The 22,173-nt window shown below is 46.4% G+C and overlaps 1 protein-coding gene across 3 annotated transcripts in view; it reads right to left on the bottom strand.

Moving 5' to 3' along the window:
* Positions 1–21,827, bottom strand: part of SCUBE2 (signal peptide, CUB domain and EGF like domain containing 2) — a 66,358-nt gene extending 44,531 nt beyond the window's left edge. For 2 of the 3 annotated variants that reach the window (XM_032642047.1, XM_032642048.1), the window contains exons 1-7: positions 21,614–21,827; positions 20,300–20,422; positions 13,869–13,994; positions 9,468–9,602; positions 3,779–3,904; positions 1,294–1,410; positions 473–562 (exon numbers count right to left, since the gene is read on the bottom strand). In XM_032642047.1, the coding sequence (XP_032497938.1) occupies positions 473–562; positions 1,294–1,410; positions 3,779–3,904; positions 9,468–9,602; positions 13,869–13,994; positions 20,300–20,422; positions 21,614–21,734 (838 nt within the window). In that variant the 5' untranslated portion in view covers positions 21,735–21,827. The remainder of the gene's footprint in view (positions 1–472; positions 563–1,293; positions 1,411–3,778; positions 3,905–9,467; positions 9,603–13,868; positions 13,995–20,299; positions 20,423–21,613) is intronic. The other variant, XM_032642049.1, reaches the window with a different exon arrangement.
* Between the last annotated feature and the right edge of the window lie 346 nt (positions 21,828–22,173).

Here is a 22,173-nt window from a genome sequence, read left to right on the forward strand (position 1 = left end):
AAAATGCCTCTCTCGTCACAGTTACTCAGAGGGCGGGTGGTCTGACATGCACTGACCACCCGCTAAGTCCCAGACAGCGGACTCTGGGCACTTTTGCATATTATTGTCTTAACCGAGCTTCCTGATAACCCTAAGAGGTCAACTGTATTACATCCATTTTAGAGGAAGACCAGGACACAGCGGCTCGGGACAGTTTGCCCGAGTCTCAGCGCAAGTCTCAGCAGCGTTATGACGCTAACCCAGTTATTCTGATGGCTGGGCCGGCGCTCTTCCCACAATACCAGGGGTCCTGGATGGTGACTAGGCAATAGCAGTGAGTGGAGAGCAGACACACCCTGGCTGGACAGGAGCTGCTGACTCTAATTCAGCTGGTCTGAGGGCACATGGGCCCCAGGTTCAGGCCTGATGCAGTAAGTTGCGGGGGGGGAAAGGGACAACATCAGTGGCTGGGGAGGGTGGATGAGGCGCCTACCCATGAGCAGCCGCCGTTTCACCCGTTTATCCCCATCTGCCATGGATGTGGCATTGCTCTCCATCACCTCCAGGGCAGCGTCCTCTCGCTCTGCAAGAGATGCAAACAGCACAGTTCTCAGACTAAATGAGTCAGATTGTTCATCCCCTGCACAATCACTTCTGTGGAAATCCCAGACATGAGAACAATGTGAGAAATGTGACTCTGTTCATTCAATAAAAATATGTTGTAATGAGGCTCTGTGTTAAATGGCCTCAGAGCCTTAATAGACATTAAATATGGAAAAGATTTTTTTATTCTACTGTACTAACCAGAGACCTTGGGGAACGCAAGCTTCAGATTCACTCCAGAACCCTCAGTCCAGGACAAAGAGAATCTTGGATTGGGGAACATCGGAAATGGAGCTAACAAAGCACACGCCATGAAGGGCAGGACAGGCAGGCATCCCACCAGAAATATGCAACCCTGGCTCCTGCTGATGGCAAAGGCCACCTGTCATCATGAACAGCTAGCTTTAACTTTGCATTGCCCTGGCCTTTTGGGATGTGCTGTTCCGATCTTCAGAATACCAGCTTCAGGAGCAGCCTAATCCAGGAGAGGAAAAAGGACTTTCCAAGGTCTCACAGGGAGAAAGGGGCCCCCAGTCCAGGCCTAGACTACTTCCACGGCCACATGTGAGGCAGCATGGGACATGCTTGAGGGCATGTGCACTGGAAACACCCTGCCTCTAGTACTAAACAATATTAATCGTTAGGATTAGGGCTGGGGTGGGGCGAGCAGGCTGGGGAAGACCCTAACCCAGTGTTGGGGTCACCATTCACCAAGGCAGCTCCTTCCATCCGTGTGCATCTTGTACTGGGGATGGCAGCTACACTCTGGGCCTGCAGCAGTGTCCTCACAGGAGTGATGGCATCCGCCGTTTCCATGGTTACAGGTCACTGAGAGGAAAAAGAATCAAACCATAAAGCACGGAGATTTCCACAACTGGGGCTGTATTTGCTCCCGAAGAACTCTGATTTTCATTCAGGAAGTATTTGAGCACCTAGCATGTGCTAGGAATTGTGCATAAAAGAGAGAACCTTGACTCAGACCACGTCCCTGTCTATATCAACAGGTAGTCACGATATGCCTTGTAGAAATGATTAATGACAGATTTAGAGCAACGTTATACAGAAAGATAGACATGGGAAGGTCAGGGGAGATTTTTCACTATTTAAAGGAAATTATACCAAAAGATTCCAAACTAGTGCTTTGCTCTATCACGAGAAGTACTAGGGCGTTTGGAAATGCTATAACACTTAATATCTGAAACAGACAATATTTAATTTGTATGTATATGTTAGGATTTCTCTCATCAGATTCCATGTGGATTAGTTAAAAGGGAGGGTAATCAGAGGAAATGATGACTCTTTGCACACAGTTAATGCAACATTAACCAATAATTACAAAGCTTATGTATGAACATATTGATGACAAGCCAAGGGGGAAAAAAAAACAACTACAAAACTATCTATTCATCAAACTCAACAGTGGTTACCTCTGGCAGAGGAAATGGCAAAGGAAAAGGGGGAAATGTTATATGTTTCTTTGGACTGTTTAAACTCTTACACAACCATTTTTAATTTTCTAATTTAAAAGAACTAAAAACGTATTTGCACTGTGAGAAAAAACTGTTCTGTGACTATAGCTGTGTAAAAATTGTGTACGCATATCAACAACAAAATAGGAATAGGAAAAAGCAAAACAACTGATTGTGTGGTGGAATTCTGGATTCTTTATTATATCCTCAAGTTTTATAATATCTGAATATAATCTTATAATATTATTTGAGCAGTGATACCTTAAAAACGTTTTAAATTTTTAAAAGTAAGTTTTCAGGTATTCTACTGGCTCCCAAAAAGCTGTAAAATGCTGAGTCTCACTCCACAGGTGACTCTCCTGTGGAGACCTGGGTCCTCCTTTTGAAGACAGCTGGAGCCAGCCCCACTTTTAGGGGCCCTGTGAGGCTGTCAGAACCTGTTGTTGGTGATGGTGGCATCAGCCCTGGTTTGTCAGGCTTTGAGGTTGCACTCTGGTTTGCGATGGAGACAACAGAGAGGAGTCTCTCACCGACGAAACTGCCTCTCCTTCTCTTAACCACTGAGGTCTACTCACTGTAAACAACCATCCCCAGCAAACTGCAGGCATCTTCTAGAGGATCCATGACTTTGGGAAGAGTTCCTACAGGGAAACCCTCAGTGTTTCCTCTGGCGTAAATAGTGGTTTAGAAGCACCTTTAATGGCTGGTTGTTTCCTATTATCCATTGGAGCTATTATTGTGTTTCCTCATCGTGTGGCAGCTGCGTCTGGACTGTGTACACCATTCATTGACTCATCCATTAAACAAATGTGGATTGAGCACATCCAGGGGAAGACTGAGAGGCAAAAATAAGACAAGATCCCTGACTTGGTGGGGCTCGTAGTTGGGGAGACAGACACATAAATTCAACTGCAGATTCAACCCAATCGTGTGGTTGAATCAAACACACGATTCAACCCCAGAGTGCCACATGCTACCATCAAGGAATAAACAGCGCTATGGGAGCCAAAATACAAACTGGCTGCCTTGTCCGAGGCCATCGGGGAAGGCTTCCGAGGTTATGTATCATGGTGACCAGGAGCACAAGCCTTACAGTCAGGCAGGCCTACATGTGAATCCTACATTTGCCACTTACTTCCTGTGTGACCTTGTAGCTTGACCTTCTCCATGATTTTCTCCACTTAGCTCATAAGGTGGTGACTGTAAGAATTAAATGCAATATGGCACCTCTTTAGACAAGGCTTTGCACATAATAAATGCTCCTCCAAAGTAGCTATTATCTTTATCATGATTAGAAGTTAGACAGGATATTAAAAATTGAGTGAGAATTCACCAAGCTAGGAAGGAAGGAAGGCTTAGAAAAGCCTTGGAGGCATGAAAGAATGGGGGCTTTCTCCAAAAGCCAGGAGTCTGGGGTCTAGAGAAAGGAGGCTGATGAGGCTTGTATAAGAAGCAGGCACCAGGTACCAAAGAGCTGCCAGATGAGGAAATTTGACTCTATTCTACGGGAACAGAGAGACCTGGCCCCCAACATTCACGCTCCTTACTCCTGAGTGCTATTTCCTTCTGACTGGTTCTTTTAGAAAACATCATTTCCCCTCCCTACAGGAGATTACCCTCAATATCTCACATGACTGCCCTCCCTGATGTTTCTGATGCTGGGCTGCACAAGACAACCTCTGGGGTAGGATGGTTCCCAGCACAGCTGTGTGCCAGTCTGTACTTACAGGTGCAGTCTCTCTGGTTCTTGGCCAGCTCAAAACCAGGCCTGCACTCGCAGGCAACGCTGCCCCTCGGGGCCTCCTTGCAGATGTGACTACAGCCGTGATTCTTATTCATGCAGCTCAGACCCTCTGCAAAACAGCAGCATGCAGCCAGTGACCAGGTTGCAACAGAATCCTGACCCCGGGAGTGAGGCAAGGGTCTGTGGGGTGGGCCACAGACCTGCCTGCCTGGGTGTCCATCAGTCCCATGTTTTAAAAGAATACATCACTCAAATCAAGCCAGGTCATTTAACAGAGATATGAAAACTTTCTTACGTCACCCAAGAGATAGGATGTTTCAATTCCCCAAAAGAGGTAGGAGCTCTCCCAATACACTGAAAAGAAAGTACCCACCAGGAGGGAATTCCCTGGTGGTCCAGTGGGTAGAACTCCGAGCTTTCACTGCCGAGGGCCCGGGTTGAGTCCCTGCTCGGGAAACTAAGATCCCGCATGGCATGGCCAAAAAAAAATTAAAAAAAAAAAAAAAGAAAGAAAGTACCCACCAGGACCTCTCTGTTGGGTGTGGAATCAGAACCTGTGGACCCCAGGAACATGTCCTCAGACTCTTATCTCTGCCATGTTGTTACCCATGCTGATCAAGAATACAAACAGAAAAGGAGAATCTCTACAAAAATCAGAAGATAGACTGATGAAGATTCCCAACCTTTTCACATATTCTTGAAGATGACTTTCAGAAAATTTCAACCCTCCACTCTACCCCCACCAAATCCACACTTTGAAGGTGACTGTGACTACTGTATCTCAGCATCACCCCATGGACACCTGCCCAGGGACCTCTCTTATGTGACCACCTTCAGTTAGTCCCTGGGCCCTCCCTCAGTGGGTTTGGAGGACAACAGCAGAGAGAAGAGAGAGAGAACTCATATATGTGGTTTCCTTTAGCTGCTGTAAAATCCTTCTCAGGTATACTGTAATTTTCATTAGGCCCGATCTTGTGGTAACTGTGGTAGGAAACAGGGTTATTTTCCTGGATGGTTTAACATGCATCTAAATGATGGGGTCATAGCAAAGTAGACACCTGTGTGGTTTGCCACCATCAGGCCTCTTCTCAGTACCAATCCTTTAGGGGGCTCTGCCACCTCCCAGCACTCTGAAGGAACTGTTATCAAACCCAAGAGTAATCTCAAAACCTCTCCTTGGTTTGTACAACATTAATAAGTACGTCTTCATGGGATGCTTCTTTGCATTTGTGCAATGTTAACTCTAAAACATTTTTAAGAGTAGGGATTTTGTTATTGATTCTCCACTAACAAGACATTTTCTAATACTGGAAGTGGCACTATTTTAACATGAGTACAAAAAGCTTTCATTCAGCTTCGCTAAGATCCAATACTGTTCCGTATTGTGCCCCTAAAACCTTAGCCAATTGGTTCTAATGAAGTCAAAAGTCATTTCTCTCCAGTTCTCACCATGGGGCCGTTGATCTGTGCTTAACTGGAATGATTGTTTTAATACAAACAGATGTCATTCCTATTCCAAAAGACAGAGCAACAGTTAATACATCCCATATTCTCTTAAAACTATCTTGTTTTTTATCTGACAGTTACAAGCTGTTTGAACTCCACCACTCAATCTGCTGGAAGTTGCTGGGATTCATTCACCCGTGCCAAGGGCTGCTGTCAATTAACAGAAAGAAGCCTGCACAGGGTCAGTGGAAAGCTCTCTCTTTGCTCTGGCTGGTGACTTCTGAAGGCGTTATTTGCTCCCAGTAATAAGATGGCACACAAGGTAAGAGTTGCCTCCAGAAGCAGTGTTCTGTTCCCCTAGGAAGGCCCAGCAAGCATTACCTTTGTTCTTGGATCAGCAGAACATTTGAAGTAATAGGGCCCAGGAGCACCCAAGGGTAAACGTAACAGTGCCCAAGAAAAGGCAGCAGTAACACCTGTGAGGTACACTCCTAAACAGGTCAGCTGCTTCTTCCTCTTCTTCTTTTCCTTTTTCATTCTGTTTACAAGTCTGTTCAGACATTTGCAAAGTGACCTTTACTGCCTCAGAGCAACCCATTTACACAAGAGATATTTTGTAAGAACTGACTGTGTGCCAGATACCATGGGGATACAAAGAAGTTGCCCCCGATGTCATATCCTTTCAAGCAAGACCTAAAGTTACCAGGAGACATCGGAGGTTTAAATGGCTCTGGAAATGCTAAGGGCTTTTTAAGAGTTGACCCCGAAGCTTTTCACAGTCCCCTGGCTCAAAACAAGGTCACTGCTAAGGGTGGCAGATGGATCTGGTCCAAACTGGGAGGCCCAGCTATGGTTCTGGCTCCCCCAGAAACTGCCCTGGCAGTCCTGTTTCGGGTCGTTAGTTCACCAGGAAGGAAACAGCTCAGAAATGTGTGAGAAATATCCCATTCTGGTGGTCCCCAGGCTCAGGGTCTCACTGAAGAATATTTCTGGAAACCAAATAAAAGTATGCCTTGCAAATAGGGCAAGAAAAGGGGGAAAGAGCCTCTGCTGAGAGCACAGCCTCTTCCTCACTAACCTGACACCTTCCTTACTACTCTAAAAAGGCAGCAGTGCAAACATCTAAAAATACTCTCGGAGCGGACAAAACAAAAGAGGAATGCTCATTTTGAGAGCCTGAGCTCCCATGAATAGGCACAAAGGCAGGCTGGGGTGGTGTGTCTCCCTCTAGCCTACCCTCATTACATGGATGAAAACACACAGTCTCTTTATCAGAGCTTTGGGGTCTCTAAGGATGAAAAAAACACAATAGCTTGAGTTTCTCTCAGAATCAGCTATTAAGATCCCCTATATTAAAGAACATTTAGTAAATAATTATTAAAAACAACAACAGCTACACTAGAAAATACTAGCTTGCGGTGTTTACCTTCTTTCAACCATCTTCAGAGAATCAGCTATGGGTTTTAACGTCTATTTTAATACAGTTTCTAAGGGTTTAATGTGCACATCAAGGAGGAAACCCTACAGGAACACTGTTTACAGATGGCTGTACTTGAAGAGTTAAAACCCTAGGATGGAAGGGGGCAGCTGCAGACCGCTCCAATCTGCTGGCTCACGCTGCCGTGAATTTGCCCAGCAATCAGGTTGAAACACAACAGAAAATCACAGAGAGTGCTTCCAGACCACAACTCAAATTCTTGTATTTTGGTTTATAGCTCCAGACAAATATGCTCATTTTAAATACTCTTCAGGGGTTCTAAGAATGTCTGAATTGTAGAAAATTTAGAAAACACAAATTGCGGAAAGGAACTGCTCTTGTATTTACTCCTGGTGTGAGGAGCCCATGTCTGTAATCAGTCTGGGGGGCTTGGAGCCTTGTCCAGTCTGGGACAGGAGAAAGGGGCTGAGCCACTGGTCTGGAAGAGCAAGGGTGAGAGGTGATCTTAATCACCGAGAGTGGCTTCATGAGTGGTGGGACCCGTACTGGGGGTGTTCAAGCCCTGGCTTGACCAACAGGGCGCAACCCCCCTCCCCACCGCCTGAAGAGAAAGCCAGAGTGACTTTCCAGGAAGCAGCTTTGAGCAACCAAAAGGGAGAGGCCCTGAGATCCAGATCATTCGTGCTGCTGGCATCTTAGTTCAGCATCTGACCAGAGGCAGAGCTCACCCAAGAGTCCAGAGAACCCCGGCAGGAAAGTGAAAATGAAACCTAACTGCTACTTAATCAAGGGCCACACACCTGCATGAGATAAGAGATCCACCTGATTAGGGTCAGTGTCTATGACCACCCAGCTTCCACACTGACAATGAGCAGGCTTGGGTAATAAGAGCATCCGACTCCCCATTTCTCTGACCCTTCTTCTTAGTACCCAGACAGGCCTTCTGGTTAGGGATAAGAAAGGGGCCATCATTCTTGGAAAATGAGGCAAAAATCATCTTCCACAAAGAAACCCTTGAAAAATCACTAAAACCACCACGATTAAAACAATAAATCTACAAATCTACAAATAGTAGAAGAACTGAAAATCACCACATTCTTAAGTCATGAGGATGAATACGCAGCACATGCCTAAGGAGTTAATAGTGTAGAATTTGGGGCACTTCCCTTAAAAACAGGCACAGGCAACCTTGGGAGACATACAGCCATCAAAATGTGGTTCTTTGGGGACCTCCCTGGTGGCACAGTGGTTAAGAATCCACCTGCTGGGCTTCCCTGGTGGCGCAGTGGTTGAGAGTCCACCTGCTGATGCAGGGGACACAGGTTTGTATCCCGGTCCGGGAAGATCCCACATGCCATGGAGCGGCTGGGCCCTTGAGCCATGGCCGCTGAGCCTGTGCGTCCGGAGCCTGTGCTCCGCAACGGGAGAGGCCACAACAGTGAGAGGCCCACGTACCGCAAAAAAAAAAAAAAAAAAAAAAAAAATAGAATCCACCTGCCAATGAAGGGGACACGGGTTCGAGCCCTGGTCCGGGAAGATCCCACATGCCGCGAAGCAACTAAGCCCGTGTGCCACAGCTACTGAGTCTGTGCTCTAGAGCCCGCGAGCCACAACTACTGAGCCCGTGAGCCACAACTACTGAGCCCACGAGCCACAACTACTGAAACCTGTGTGCCTAGAGCCCATGCTCCGCAACAAGAGAAGCCACCGCAATGAGAAGCCCGTGTACCGCAATGAAGAGTAGCCCCTACTCACCACTAGAGAAAGCCTGCGCGCAGCAACAAAGACCCAATGCAGCCGAAAATAAATAAATAAAATTGTTTTTAAAATGTGGTTCTTTGGCTTAAGAAAGAGCAGAGGGCTTCCCTGGTGGCGCAGTGGTTGAGAGTCCGCCTGCCGATGCAGGGGACACGGGTTCGTGCCCCGGTCTGGGAAGATCCCACATGCCGCGGAGCGGCTGGGCCCGTGAGCCATGGCCGCTGAGCCTGCGCGTCCGGAGCCTGTCCTCCGCAACGGGAGAGGCCACAACAGTGAGAGGCCCGCGTAACGCATAAAAAAAAAAAAAAAAAAAAAAAAAAAAAAAAAAAAAAGAAAGAGCAGAGAATTAAAAGCACATCACTGAGTTCAAAGTGGCTGACGGGCCACAGGTACTTAATTCCTCTCCCTCCTGAGAATCTACTGAACTAATAGAAGAATAAAATAGGTATAAACTCAATGCAGAGAGAATGAGCCATCAGAGGAGAAGAATTTTCTGCAAATTTATGGAGGAATGGTAAATGACAACATGGGTGAAGAAAACCATAGTATAGAGACCCCCCAGTCTGGGGAGGGGGTTCACCTGCCCCCTGGAATCCCAGAAGCTCAGAGTTCAAAAACGCAAAACACAGGGAATGCCGGGTCTTGCTGAAAACAGGGCAATTCACTGAGTCTCCAAAGGAAGGCTCCAGCCCCTCCTTCCCCAAAAAATGTGCTGTGGTTTCCAGCACCTTTCTGAAAAACTGGGAAGATCATCCATTGCATTTCTCCTGAGACGTCTAGTCATGTTTGAAATGTACTCCATTTAGAGATTAGAATCAGAGAATGTGAGAGTTTGAAGAGACCTCAGAGCTCACCCAGTCCAACCCACTTATTTAGCAGGGTGAGAAAGTTGCAGCTAAAATAACCTGCCCACTTGTCCTCAGGCCTCCAGGCTTTCTAAACTCCGTGCTTCCCTCTAGAGCCTTTGAGGATGGGGGTGGGGGATTCTCAGATGTGACCCTGCCCCCTGCCCCCAGCCGAGCAGAGCTACCTTCTGAGCGGTGAATGCACGTGTGCTGATTGTCACTCAGGAAAAACCCCTCCTTGCAGCGGCACTCGTAGCTTCCCATGACGTTGACACAGGTGTGCTGGCAGCCGCCATTGTTCTCCAGGCACTCGTCCACATCTGGAGGGGGAGAAGGCTTAGCCTTTGCTTTTGTGACTGCTTCACACACCGCCCCACCCACCACCACCCTGCCCCGGCAGCCCAGGGGCTCCTGCTAAGCAGAGATGAGGTCTCTCGTCAGGTCCTTGCATCACAGAAGCTCTCAGAACTGAAGCCAGTGGGGCCGCAGGTAATTAACCCAGCCCTCATGGGTCTAGAGCTCCCTTAAACAGGCCCTCCACCTGGACACCTGGATAATCAGTTCAGTAAGTATTTATTGGACACCTTCTCTTTCCTAAGCACAGTGCTAGAGGAGACAATAAAACACAGATGCGTAAGATCGAATTCCTTTGCTCTGGAGCATCTCCTTCAGCAGAGGGAAAGAGACGACTGTACAAGTAATTGTGAGATAAGGTAAATGGTGGTACAAAGGAAAGAAGTCACCTCTGGTTGTGGGTATCGGGATGGGTTTTATGGAAAAGCTGATGAAGGTATGAGCTCTGCAGTGTTTCTTCAATTTTAAATCAGGAGAAGGGATTCTAGGCAAAAGAAAGGGTGTGAGCATAGTATGAAGGCTGGGAGACACAGAGTATGTTCAGATAACACAGGGTTATTCAATTTGGCTGAAGCACAGTACATGCAGGGAAGTTACAGGAGACAGAGCTGGGAAGATAGACTGGGTCACACTGCAGAGGACCTTGAATAGCAAAGAAGTTCCTGCTTCATTTGAGAGGCAACTGGGAACCCTTGGAGCAGGGTGACATGGTCAGCCCCTCGTGTTGGAAAGGATAAGGCAGCAGCTGAGGGAAGGACACAGGGAAGGGGAAGAATTGAAAGCCTGGAAGTCCAGCTTCACACGTTTGCCTGAAATAGCCATGGCTGGCGCTAGTAGGGGACCGGACCTGGGGCCTGGCAGTGGGGATGCCTAGGATGGAAGAAATAGAAGGGGACTGTGGACAAGGTGCCATGTGGACATGGGGTGAGGTGGCTGAGAAACATGGGGAAGACCAGTGCTGGGTACAGAATTGGGTGTGGAGATGTGGTTGGTCCCCAGCAGGGCAGGGAGGTAGTAAGTGTGAGATGCTGACATTCAGGGCTAGCTCCAGCAGGCTGTGGGAAGCCTGAGCCTGGTGTAAAGACAGCTTTGAAAACCACTTACTTGTGGTGTCCAGCAGGGAGGGAGGGAGCCTTGCCCCAGTGCTATGCCCCCAGGGCGAGGTTAGGGGACCTTCCTTCCACCGTGTCACATACTACCTTGTGCGCGGCTCCATCAATACACTTACCACCGTGCATTTTCAAAATCTTTTTTTTTTAAATTGTACCCTTTGACTCCTCAACATCTTTTACTTATGCATCTCCACTAGACTGCAAACTCCTTGAGGACAGATTTTTACAGATTTTTTTAAAATTTAGCATAGCCCTGGAACCTGCAGGCACATATTAACTCTTCACTGCATGAACAAACAAGCAGGAGAGCACAGCATCACCAGAGTTAAAGAAGAGGAAACTTCTAGAAAAATCTCAGACATGACAGAAGCTCAAGGAGAAGGCTGATGTAAAAGCAATTTACTTTCTCTAGCCCTGACTTCCCACGTGCCTGTCACTAGCTCCTGGGGGCATCCGTAACAAGAACGTTCACACTTAGATATCTGTTATCTGGTTTCAAGCTTCAGATTTTATAGTCATCTGTCCTCCCACACTACCCAGCAGATGCCTTGCTAAACTGACGGGACTTAAGCCATCCCCTGAAGCCTAACAGACTTGCCCTTCTCTATGCCAAAGGGTGAAGGGAGCACATTCCAGAGGGTGAGATGTGCTGGAACACACCTGGCCCCGCTGTTCCACAGCGAGGCCTGGGGTGAGCAGGAGAGATGTTTCCCTGAACACCAAATCCTAGCCTGGTTCTAAGTAAAGGTGTGCTCCCCTCTGAGCTGCATTGCCCCACCCCGTGTTTAACCCACTATTCCTTTTTGCCAAAGCAATTAGAAATGAATCCAGTTGGGTGACGCACTCTGATTGAATTAATACAAAAGTTCACGTGCACAAATGTGTATCACTAGGCTGGTGAGTTTCTGCAGAATGTAAAACAGTGTTTTACAACCCTGTCTGCATGTTAGAACCCTGATGTCCGGACCCCACCTCCTAAGACACTGATCTAACTAGCCTTGGATGAGACCTGGACAGTGGTGTCATTTTAAACTTCTCAAGTGATGCCAGTGTGCTACAGGACCTAGTAGCTATGTTGTGCTCCCAGACAGTCAATAAATAGAAGCTGAATTCAGGTGGGCTGAGCTGTGTGGAAGAGCTGCATTTTGTGTTTCAGGCTCACAGGCACAGAGGATCTCCGAGCACTCTGGGTCGAGTGCCAGAGCTAAGTGGTGTTTGTACTCTGCGTATCCTGGCTAATATATCGGTGGCTAATTGTGCAGTCAGGGAGCGGGGGAGAGGTAAGGGTCATCCCAAAGAACACAGGAAACTGTCCCTCCGAAAAAATTTAGGCTCTGAGCTCCTTTCCTGTCACAAAATGCTTCTGCTCTTTCAAGTCCAAATGGCAGCGAAGTCTCTATGTGTGCTGGTCCTGCTGTTCTCAATGTACCACTGTATTTTCTCATGCCTTCCTTTTCATAGAATCCTCAGCCCCTTCAGATATACTCGGTGGATATACTCAGGGTTTTTCTCCAAGGCAGACCCTTGCTACCAAACCCAAAAGGAGACCCCAAAGAGGGGAAATGGAGATACTCTGCTGAAATACCTGTGTTAGCAGCCAGGCCAGGAAGGACTTGGGGCCTCAGGCCTTTACTCCAAACCACACCCACCCAAGCTGGCCCAGGTCCTTAACTCTTGGAAGTGTCCACTTTTTGTTCTTAGGAAGCTCATACTTCCTCCAAGCTGTGGGTTTGGGCACAACTGTGATGACTGGGTCTTCCATCAAATGCAAATCCTCAAAATGCCATTGGCTAATCAAAGGAAATGAGTGATTTCCCCTAGAAAATTGTTTTTAAAAAAAAACCACAATGTATGCTTCTCAACAAATTACACACTAAAAGTGATATTTTTCTAAAGTTTTTAATTAATCTCAATTTATTGATGCTCTCAGGATTGTCTCTCTAACGTGTCTTTTTGTGGTGCTAATGGCCTAGAAAGTCTGCAGAGGGGTTTGTGACTCCCCAGCCCTCAATCAATTCTTCCTGATAGCTGCAGGCTTAGAAGGCCAAGCGGTCTGACCAGTGCTTGACCTCTCACACAGGGCTCAGACAGGAAGGGACAGAGTCTACATCAGGATGGGGCTCCAGGTGACATGATACAGGTCTTATCAGGGCTTAGTCCCATATACTCTCCTTCCCCAACACGAAAAATACAAGTTCTGCCTGTACTCATTTAGTGACTTTTATGCTGATCTCAAAGCATTTGATCAAGTGGCCATTCCCACTGCACAGCAAGGGAGCATCTGAATAGCTGTCCCCACAGAGCCAGGGTCTGGCTCAAGCTGCTCCTTGGTTAGCCAAGTGGATATAAGTGGGTCAACCACATGAAGGATCATCAGTGTCAAAGGAATCTGATGGCATCTGGGTCCCATGTCCTCCTGTACCACTGCTAACACCAGTCTTAAAGTGCAAACAGACCACAAACACTTGCCTTCTAGGTGTGCTGCATCTTCTAAGACCATCCAACATTCAACCCTATCCAACTGCTTGCTAATTTTAAATTCTGTTTTATTCCTGGCATAAGGAACCAATGTAAACAATACTCTTTGCAGTCCCTAACTCAGAGACTGAAACTCCAACAGATGTTTCTGGTTTGTGGAATACTAGGAGGATGTTAATGGAAGGTTTCTACTTGAATTTCTCTCTCTTTTAAGAAAAAAGAGGAGGGTCTACCTGGCTGAGATCCAAGCACACATGTGGAATCTTCAGGACAAGTAGTTTTACATGATTCTAGAAGAGAGACACTTACCATTGAAGAAATGGTTATAAGTCAAGACCCTTTTAACACAAGACCAAAGATCTTAAAGGTAACAAGTCAATGCCGGAAAATCAATAAGTAGTAATGTCAATGTCCACCCACCTCCTTGGACTAATGGAGGATTTATATTATAAATGATCACATAAAAACTAAAATACTTAACCTGGTTTTCTATCAGCGAGTGTGATTTCTAGGGAGCCAGAAAACAAAGGTCTCTGATCCCATTTTTCTTTTAATGAGTATGTTTTTGTCAAAGAAAAGAAAGGGGTGGAGGTGCCGGAGGGTAGGTAAAGGAGAATTACCATTTCCAACCGTTTTCCTTACCAAGACAATTATGACCGTCATGAGCCAACATGAAGCCATCAAAACAAGTGCAGCGATAATTGCCGGGAATGTTCAAACAGTCATGGACACAGCCTCCATTGAGTTCATTTTCACATTCATCAATATCTGAGGAGCAAAAGAGAAGTAAACCACACAAGCACTATTTCTTTAGTGTGGAGAAATATGCATTTACCTTTTAATCAGCCATCCCACATCTAGCAATCTCCAACAACAGAAAAATAAATATGCACAAGGTTATTTGCTGCAGCATTTGTAATTACAAAATATTGTAAATGACCTAAATGCCCATGCACAGCAAGCAGTTGAAGAATTAAGGTACATCTACTTGGTGGAATACTATGCAGCTGTTAAAAAGAAACAATGAGCTAGATCTCTACGAACTGATTTGGAGTGATTTCTAGAATATATTAATAAGTAAAAAAAATCAAAATGCAAAAGAGTATCTGTAGTATGTTATCTTCACGTAAAAAATAAGGAGGTACACGCACACACACACGAAATTCCAGCACGCTTTTTTTGCAGAACTGGACAAGCTTATCTTACAATTTATATGGAAATGCAAAAGACTCAGAAGAGGGAAAACAATTTTGAAAAAAGGAGAACAGATTTGGAGGATTTTCACTTACTATAAAGCTACAGTTATCAAGACAGTGTGTGGTACAGGCATAGAGGTAGACAAACAGCTCACTGGAACAGAATCAGAGTCCAGAAATAAACCCTTATATTTATGGTCACTTGATTTTAGACAAAAGTCCTAAGGCAATTTATTGGAAGAAATGATAGTCTTTTTAACAAATGGTGCTGAGACAGCTGGATATCCATATGCAAAAAAGGTTGATTTAGGCCCTTAACTCAGACCATACACAAAAATCACAAAATGCATCAGAGACCTAAATGTAAGAGCTAAAACTAGAAAGCTTTTAAGAGAAAATATAAAACTTTCATGAGAAAATCTTTGAGACCTTGGGTTAGGTAAAGATTTTTTAGATACAACACCAGATACAACACCAAACACACAATCCATAAATCTAAAAATTAATAATTGGACTTTGTGAAAATTTAAAACTTTTATACTTCAAAAGACATTAAGAAAATGAAGAGAAGTCACAAATTGGTAGAAAATATCTGCAAATCACATACCTTATAAAGGGCTTATAAAGAACTCTTACAATTCAATAAGAAGACAAAAAACCCAACTTTAGAAGGGGCAAGAGATTTGAATCAACATTTTACCAGAGACAGTATGCTAATGGCTAATAAGCACATGAAAAAAATGTACATCATTAATTATTTGAGAAATTCTAATTATAATCACAATGAGATACCATTTCACACTCCCTAGAACAGTTATAATAAAAAAGGCAGAATGACAAATGTTGACAAGGATGTAGAGAAATGGGAAACCTCATACACTGCTGATGGTAATATAAGATGACATAATCACTTTGGAAAGTTCCTTGGCAGTTCCTTAAAAGGTTAAACACAAACTTACCGTATGACCCAGAAATTCTACTTCTAGGTATGTATCAAGAGAAATGCAAAATCATGTCTACACAAAGACTTGCAGGTGAATACTCTTGGCAGCATTTTTATTTATAATAGCCCAAAAGTAGAAACAACCCAAACGTCCATGAAATACTAGTTAACAATAAAAAGGAATGAAATACCAGTACAGGATGCAACATGGATGAACCTCAAAAACATCATGCTAAGTGAAAGAAGCTAAACACAAAAGACCATAATGTATGATTTCATTTATATGAAATGTCCAGAAAAGGCAAATCTACAGAGACAGGAAATAGATTAGTGGTTGCCTGGAACTGGGGCTATGAACAGGGATCTTACTGTGATGAGGAAAATGCTTGAAAACTGTATTATGTGATGACTGCACAACTCAACTAACTTACCCAAAATCATTGATTTGTACACTGACTTAGAATTGGTGAATTTTATGGTATGTAAATTATAACTCAATAAAACAGTTAAAAAGAAAATACATATTTAGCTGCTTATTTGTGCAAAAGAAATACAGGAAGGATAAACCAGAAAGCACAGAGATTGGTGACCCATGGTGTGTGGGAGAAGGGGTGGAAATAAGGAGGAATGGGAACAGGAAAGGAATAGGAGGAAGGAGTCACACTTCTCTGAGTTTTTGAACTGCTTTGACTCTCAGAACCATGGTGATGTTTTACATACACACACATCAACCAGGAAACAAGAGTGAGGGTGACAAGAGGGATTAAAAAATGGAACACAGGGCTTCCCTGGTGGCGCAGTGGTTGAGAGTCCGCCTGCCGATGCAGGGGACACGGGTTCGTGCCCCGGTCCAGGAAGATCCCACATGCCGCAGAGCGCCTGGGCCCGTGAGCCATGGCCGCTGAGCCTGCGCGTCCGGAGCCTGTGCTCCGCAACGGGAGAGGCCACAGCAGTGAGAGGCCCGCGTACCGCAAAAAAAAAAAAAAAAAAAAAAGGAACACAGAGAGAAACAAATGAACCTAACTGTACTGTAAATGAGTAACACACCACACTGAAGGGGATGGGGAAGAAAAGTACTAGCCTAAGTATGTTTGAAAAATAGTAGCTTGACTGGATGTTATAAGGCCAAATTCAAAAATAGTTGTATACAAATACTGTACCCTAATTATTAAATCCGTTTTACTCCCAGAATTATAGAGTAGTAATTCTGTAAATACTTTATGTGTATACTGGGATTGAACAAATAGGTGCATACATGGCAGATAATGAGAGCCAGGTTTCTCACTGTTGGAGAAAGAAGTTATGAATAGCCAAGAGGGAGGTTAGAATGAATCCTGTGATACTGTTTTGGAATCTGAAGTATCAGTGTAACTCACTGTTTTTAATATATATATAGAAATGGATAGATACAAGGAATAAATATAGATAAGTGTGTATCTGTGGGTTAGTATACACACATATATTTCCTAGCTCTGTCCACTGAGAGGGCCTAGGAGGAATGACATCCCAGTAACAATGAAAACACCAAGCATCCAGATCTTGGTTTCTATACAGCGTTTTCCAATAAAAGGAAAACCAGTGCTCCCGGTGAAGTAATTGATTCCAGGGCTGGGGAGGGGAAAATACAGGTTGAGGCTGGAGCATTTTTGGTACCAGAAAATTAGGAATTTCTCAAAAAAGGATGGAGGCATGTCAACAGGACACAGGAGACCATGTGAAGGAGCTCCCAATGGCTAAAGCTGGAACAACTTGAGCCAAAAATAAATAACCATATAATTAAATAAACACCCGTGAGTCAATACTGGCATAAATACATAAACACATAAATCAATGCATAAATAAATGGGGGAGGAGGGACAGATCTTCCTTACAGAAGAATCCCAATTAACAGATGTGTAAGGAACTAGAGAAATACAAAATTACCGAGAGTCACATATCACAGTAATAATTGTTGCAGGCAAGATCCACAGTTGGATGCTAAAATCAGCATAGGCTAAAAGTATCTGCCCCGATATATATATATATACTGAAAGGGGAAAAAATAGTAACTTTGTAGTGGAGAAACCCAGAATACACCATTTTAACCAGATGATCAAGATTAACATCACCTGTAGTGGGAATGTTGCCATCATGTGCCCCAGATGTGATGCACTGAAAAGCACACAATAGCACTTCTGTAGCAGCTTTGCCGAAAGCTTCACTTTTGTAGTACTACAAATGCGTAACCTCAATTTTATCGAGAGAAGACATAGGACATTCTCTTATCGCGTCAGTTCCTACCATACTACTTCTTATCATGTGAAAACATAAGGCCAACAAAAGAACTGAACAGTACTCATCAATGTGTCACTGCCATGAAAAACCAGGAAAGACTGAGGAACTGTCACAGAATGGAAGAGACAAAGGAGACAACAGTTAAATGTAATGTGGGACTTTGAGTTGGATTCTGGAAGAAAAAAAATAGAAAAACTGTTAGGGAAAAACTGGTGACATTTGAGTAAGTCTATAGTTTAGTTAAAAATATTGTGCCAGTGTTAATTTCCTGGTTTTGATACTGTACTATGGTTATATAAATTGTTAACATTAGGGTAAGATAAGTGACAGACATATGTGAAGAATTCTGCACTAGTTTTGCAAATTTTCTGAAGTCTAAAATTATTTCAAAATAAAAAGTAAAAAAAAAAAAATACAAAGGCCAAGTCTAGATTCATCCCTGTTAAACCTGATTCAGTTCCTTAAACTGAGAAATAAGGACCATATAATTAATACTGACCACTGAAACATTCCCTCCCCAAAGTCTGGGTTATAAGCAAAGATCATTTAGCATAAAACATCATTTACCTAAAGCCACTTCTGAAGCACATTATTTTAAAAATACTTATTCAGGGCCCATACTTTCATTTTTCCAACATTTTGGCAGAAGAAATTTGTGGAGGATAAAATTCTGTTCACTCTGAGCAAACCAGTTCCCATCCTTGAACTTAAATAGGGGCAAGTGACTTCAGTGATAATCACAACACAAATGATACCACAGATTGGACCCAAGAGGCTTAAAAACTATTAAGCCAGGAAATACACATAAAAGTTACATCTTTGAATATCTGTATTTTTGAATCTTTGCAATCCCCATTTTCTTTCCTTTTCCTTCCTGGAAGAAAGTTTCCATTTCTGGATCCCTGTACCAGAAATCCAAACTAAACAGGGTCATCCTTATTCACTAGGTTTATAAACACTACAAGTATTCAAAAGATCAAATCCTTCTTAACAGGGAGAATATATGCTCTCTGTTAATAGTGATTACCTGGGGATAAATAGGAAGGTCTTTACTTTTCTATTTTACACATTTTTGTATTTTTTGTATTGACTTTCTATAACAATAATCACATATTATTTTAAAACCAATTTAAAGGTAGAAAAGCAGCGATGTCAGTCAGTCATTAATTATTTTAAACTAAATAGTAGGCTTTTCACTCTAAACTGTTAGCAATTCAATTTCTTATTTGTGATAAGCCAAACCCAACAGCTAAGAATAATCAAACTTCTGCCACTTGTCATTCAACATTACTTACTAAATAAGTACTTTATCCAAAAGAAAACTTGGCATGGTTTCTACCCCAGAGAGCATACAGTGACTGAAGGTCACAGTGAAAAAGTGAACATTTTTTTCCCCAAACAGGGTACCAACATGTGTGAATTCCAGTACTGTAAATAGAATATTTAATACGGTGAGGATGTGGTATGGAGGAACTGGCAGAGAGATGTTTCAGAGAGAGTACTCTTTTGGCCTCCCATGATGCAGGGCAGATAGAGAGAGAGATGGCTGTCTGTCTCTGGGAAAATATGAGCCTGAAGAAACAGAAGGGCTTTATGGATGGACCACCAATTCCACTTGCTGCGAACCTGACCAGGAGCACGTCTCCTTTGATGGGAGAGGCAGGAGTTTTGCTCCTCCTGCACAAAGGAGACCATAAATTTATTAGGATTTCTCACCCAACCAAAGAGGGACACTAGGAGGCTGTGTGAACAGCAGAGACGTGGGGTCAGGGACAGAGCTAGAGTGGGGATCTGACTTTTTTTCACCTGCCGGCTAATTGTGTGATCATGCCCACGACCCCTTTCCCGATTCCCCTGAGCCTCAGTGTCCCCATCAGTAACACGAGGGAGAAGATTGGCTCAGAGCTCCCTGAAGAGCCCTGCCAGCTCCAACATGCCACAGTTTCCATGCCCCAAGCAGCCTCTTCCTATGAGAGTCCAGTCTGCAGCTACTTCTCAATGGCAGAGTTTCTGACACTGAGCTGATCCCCCGTGGCCCAGAACACAAAATGGCAAAGTCCAGACTTCAGGCTCCAAGACCTGGAGCTCTAAGGGCTTAAAATATCCCTCCACACATCTTTCCAGGGCCAACTTGCAGCTCCAAATGAGGCAGGCTCCTGGTGCAGCTCTAAAGCTTGGCAGGTCACAACGCCAAACCACCCGAAGTCAAGGACAAGATAGAGCCACCAGAACCTCAGGGGAGGGCAGGACTCTGGCACTCAGACTTCAGAGCAAGGGTGCTGCCCCAGGGAGGTACAGGATCAGCACAGATCAGCCCTGTTCTGGCAAGCATGGCTCTCCTGATCAACATGGCTGCTGACTTTCTGCCCCCAAACTGAGTGGGACCAAAAGATACTAAAGCAGTGCTTTTCCTTTGCAGAAGCTAGACAAAAGGACATTTCGGAGCCAGATAAAACTGTATGATCAGCTCTCGGGAAGACCTGATGTTCCCTGCTTTTTAAGGATCTGACATGCAATTCAGAGAGTAGGTGATGTGACCCGGGGTGGGGGTGGGAGGGCTGCTGAAGCACTTTTACCAACGCAAGTGGCCACGACAAGAGCTGAGGAGGTAGGGAGATTCCCCTGCTGGCCCACCCACTGCTGGTCCCCAAGTCACTTACCCTCACACTGCCTGCCCTCCCCTTGGTAGCCAGGCCTGCAGGAGCACTTGTAGGAGGTGGGTGTGTTCTGACACAGGGCATTGGTGTGGCAGTCATCTAGCCCCTGGGCACACTCGTCCACATCTGCAAAAGAGCACAGCAGCTCCTGACATGGTGCCCCGAGCCCCGGTGACCTGGCCTTGGCCCCTCTCTAGCATCACCTCCCACCAGCCCATCCCACTCACGCCTCGCCAGCTAAACTGCTTGGGAGCCCCTGGGATGAAGTGGACCATGTCCAGGCCCCTGTTTCCAGGCACAGCCTGTTCCCTCTGACTGGGATACCCTCTCCACTGGCCTTCACGACTCAGCTCAAATCCACCTCCTCTAGGAAGCCTGCCAGGACCCCAGAGTGTAGGTGAGGCGTCCCCCAGGATATGCTCACATATCACATTGTCACTATTTTCCTGCCTCCCCATCTAGATGGTGTCTTGATTACAGACTGGACCTGTGGCCCGGAGGCAAAGCACAGTACCTGGCACATGAGTAGGCAACCGTAAAGGCCTGCTGAAGGAAAGAGCAAGTTGGCAAAAAGGCTCTGAAAACCGAGCAGAGTCTGTCAGTTTTCTCAGGGTTTGGGGTATGGGGGAAAAGCTCACCCTGGGCTCTGAGAACACCATCCTGAACCCTCAGACCATGCAGAGAGGTAATGGTGCCCCCCTCCACCCCTTCACCGCTGCCCACCCTCTCAACCTGGAAACCGGCCTTGGCAGAAGCCTTTCCTTGGCTGATACCCCTTCCAGGATGTTAATTAAAAACAAAAGAGTTTTGAAAGTATTCCAAGTCCAGTTAGTGCACAACGGGTATTCCCAGATTCTCAAGCAGCAGCTGTTCCACAGACAGAAAAATCCCTGGAGCCGACCCTGAAGACCCCAGGAGAGCTTCCCGGCCCCAGAAGAAAGGAGCGCGGCTGCCATAACCTCACGCGGCCGGAGCCCTCAGTTTCCCCATCTCCGCAAGGAGACTCCAAAGCCCTGCTCCCCGCTCAGCCCGCGCGAGTCTGCCCAGCAGGCGCTCCCCGGGGATCAGGGCGGGAACTGTCATCAGCCCCGGGTCCGAGGCCGGGCCGCGCACTCAGGCCCTGGGCCTCTGGCCCGCGCGGTGGCAGCGCCTCTGCCTGGCCTGCGGGTGCGGCCCCAGGGGAAGGGGGGCCACGCGGAGCTCCGCAGCCGAGCCCCGGCCCCGCTTGCCCCGGGCGCCCCGCGAGGGTCACGGGACCCCTTCTCGTCGCCCTCCCTGCCCGCCGTGCCAGGTGCGCCCCCGCGGCCGGACACTCACCCTCTGGCGGCCCCGCGGCGCGGCCCCAACCGGGCGGGACAGCCGCCGTCAGCAGCAGCGGTAGCAGCAGCGGCAGCAGCGCCCGGGCCGCCCAGGGGCAGCCAAGGCCCGCGACCCCCATGGAAGGCGCGGAGACTGCGGGCAGAGACTGCGGAGCGCGGGCGGCGAGCGCGGCGGCGGCTCCGGGAGGTGTGTGCGGGCGCCCTGCCCGCCGCGCTCTGACACCCCCGGCCCGGCCCCGCCCGGCCCCCGAGCCCCGGCCTCATTTTCACACAGTCCTCCCTGGGCCGCCCCTCCCGGCCCCCTCCCTTCCCCCTCCCGGCCGGGGCGGAGGGGGCGCGGCCGCCGTGGCCGGAGGACGGCTGTCAGCCTGGCGGGGTCGGGCCCAGCGGGCCGCGAGGCCCCCGCCGCGCAGGCCCCCGCCGCAAACCCGCTGCTCCCGCACCGCCGCGGCGCTGCGGCCCGCGGAGAGCCTCGTGCTCCGCCGGTTCGCGGCGTCCTCCAACTTGACCCGGTCCCTCTTGTGAAGACAAACAGCACTTCTAGCCTGAAATACTCGG

This window comes from Phocoena sinus, chromosome 8, assembly GCF_008692025.1.
Source record: "Phocoena sinus isolate mPhoSin1 chromosome 8, mPhoSin1.pri, whole genome shotgun sequence".
NCBI classification, from domain to species: Eukaryota; Metazoa; Chordata; class Mammalia; order Artiodactyla; family Phocoenidae; genus Phocoena; species Phocoena sinus.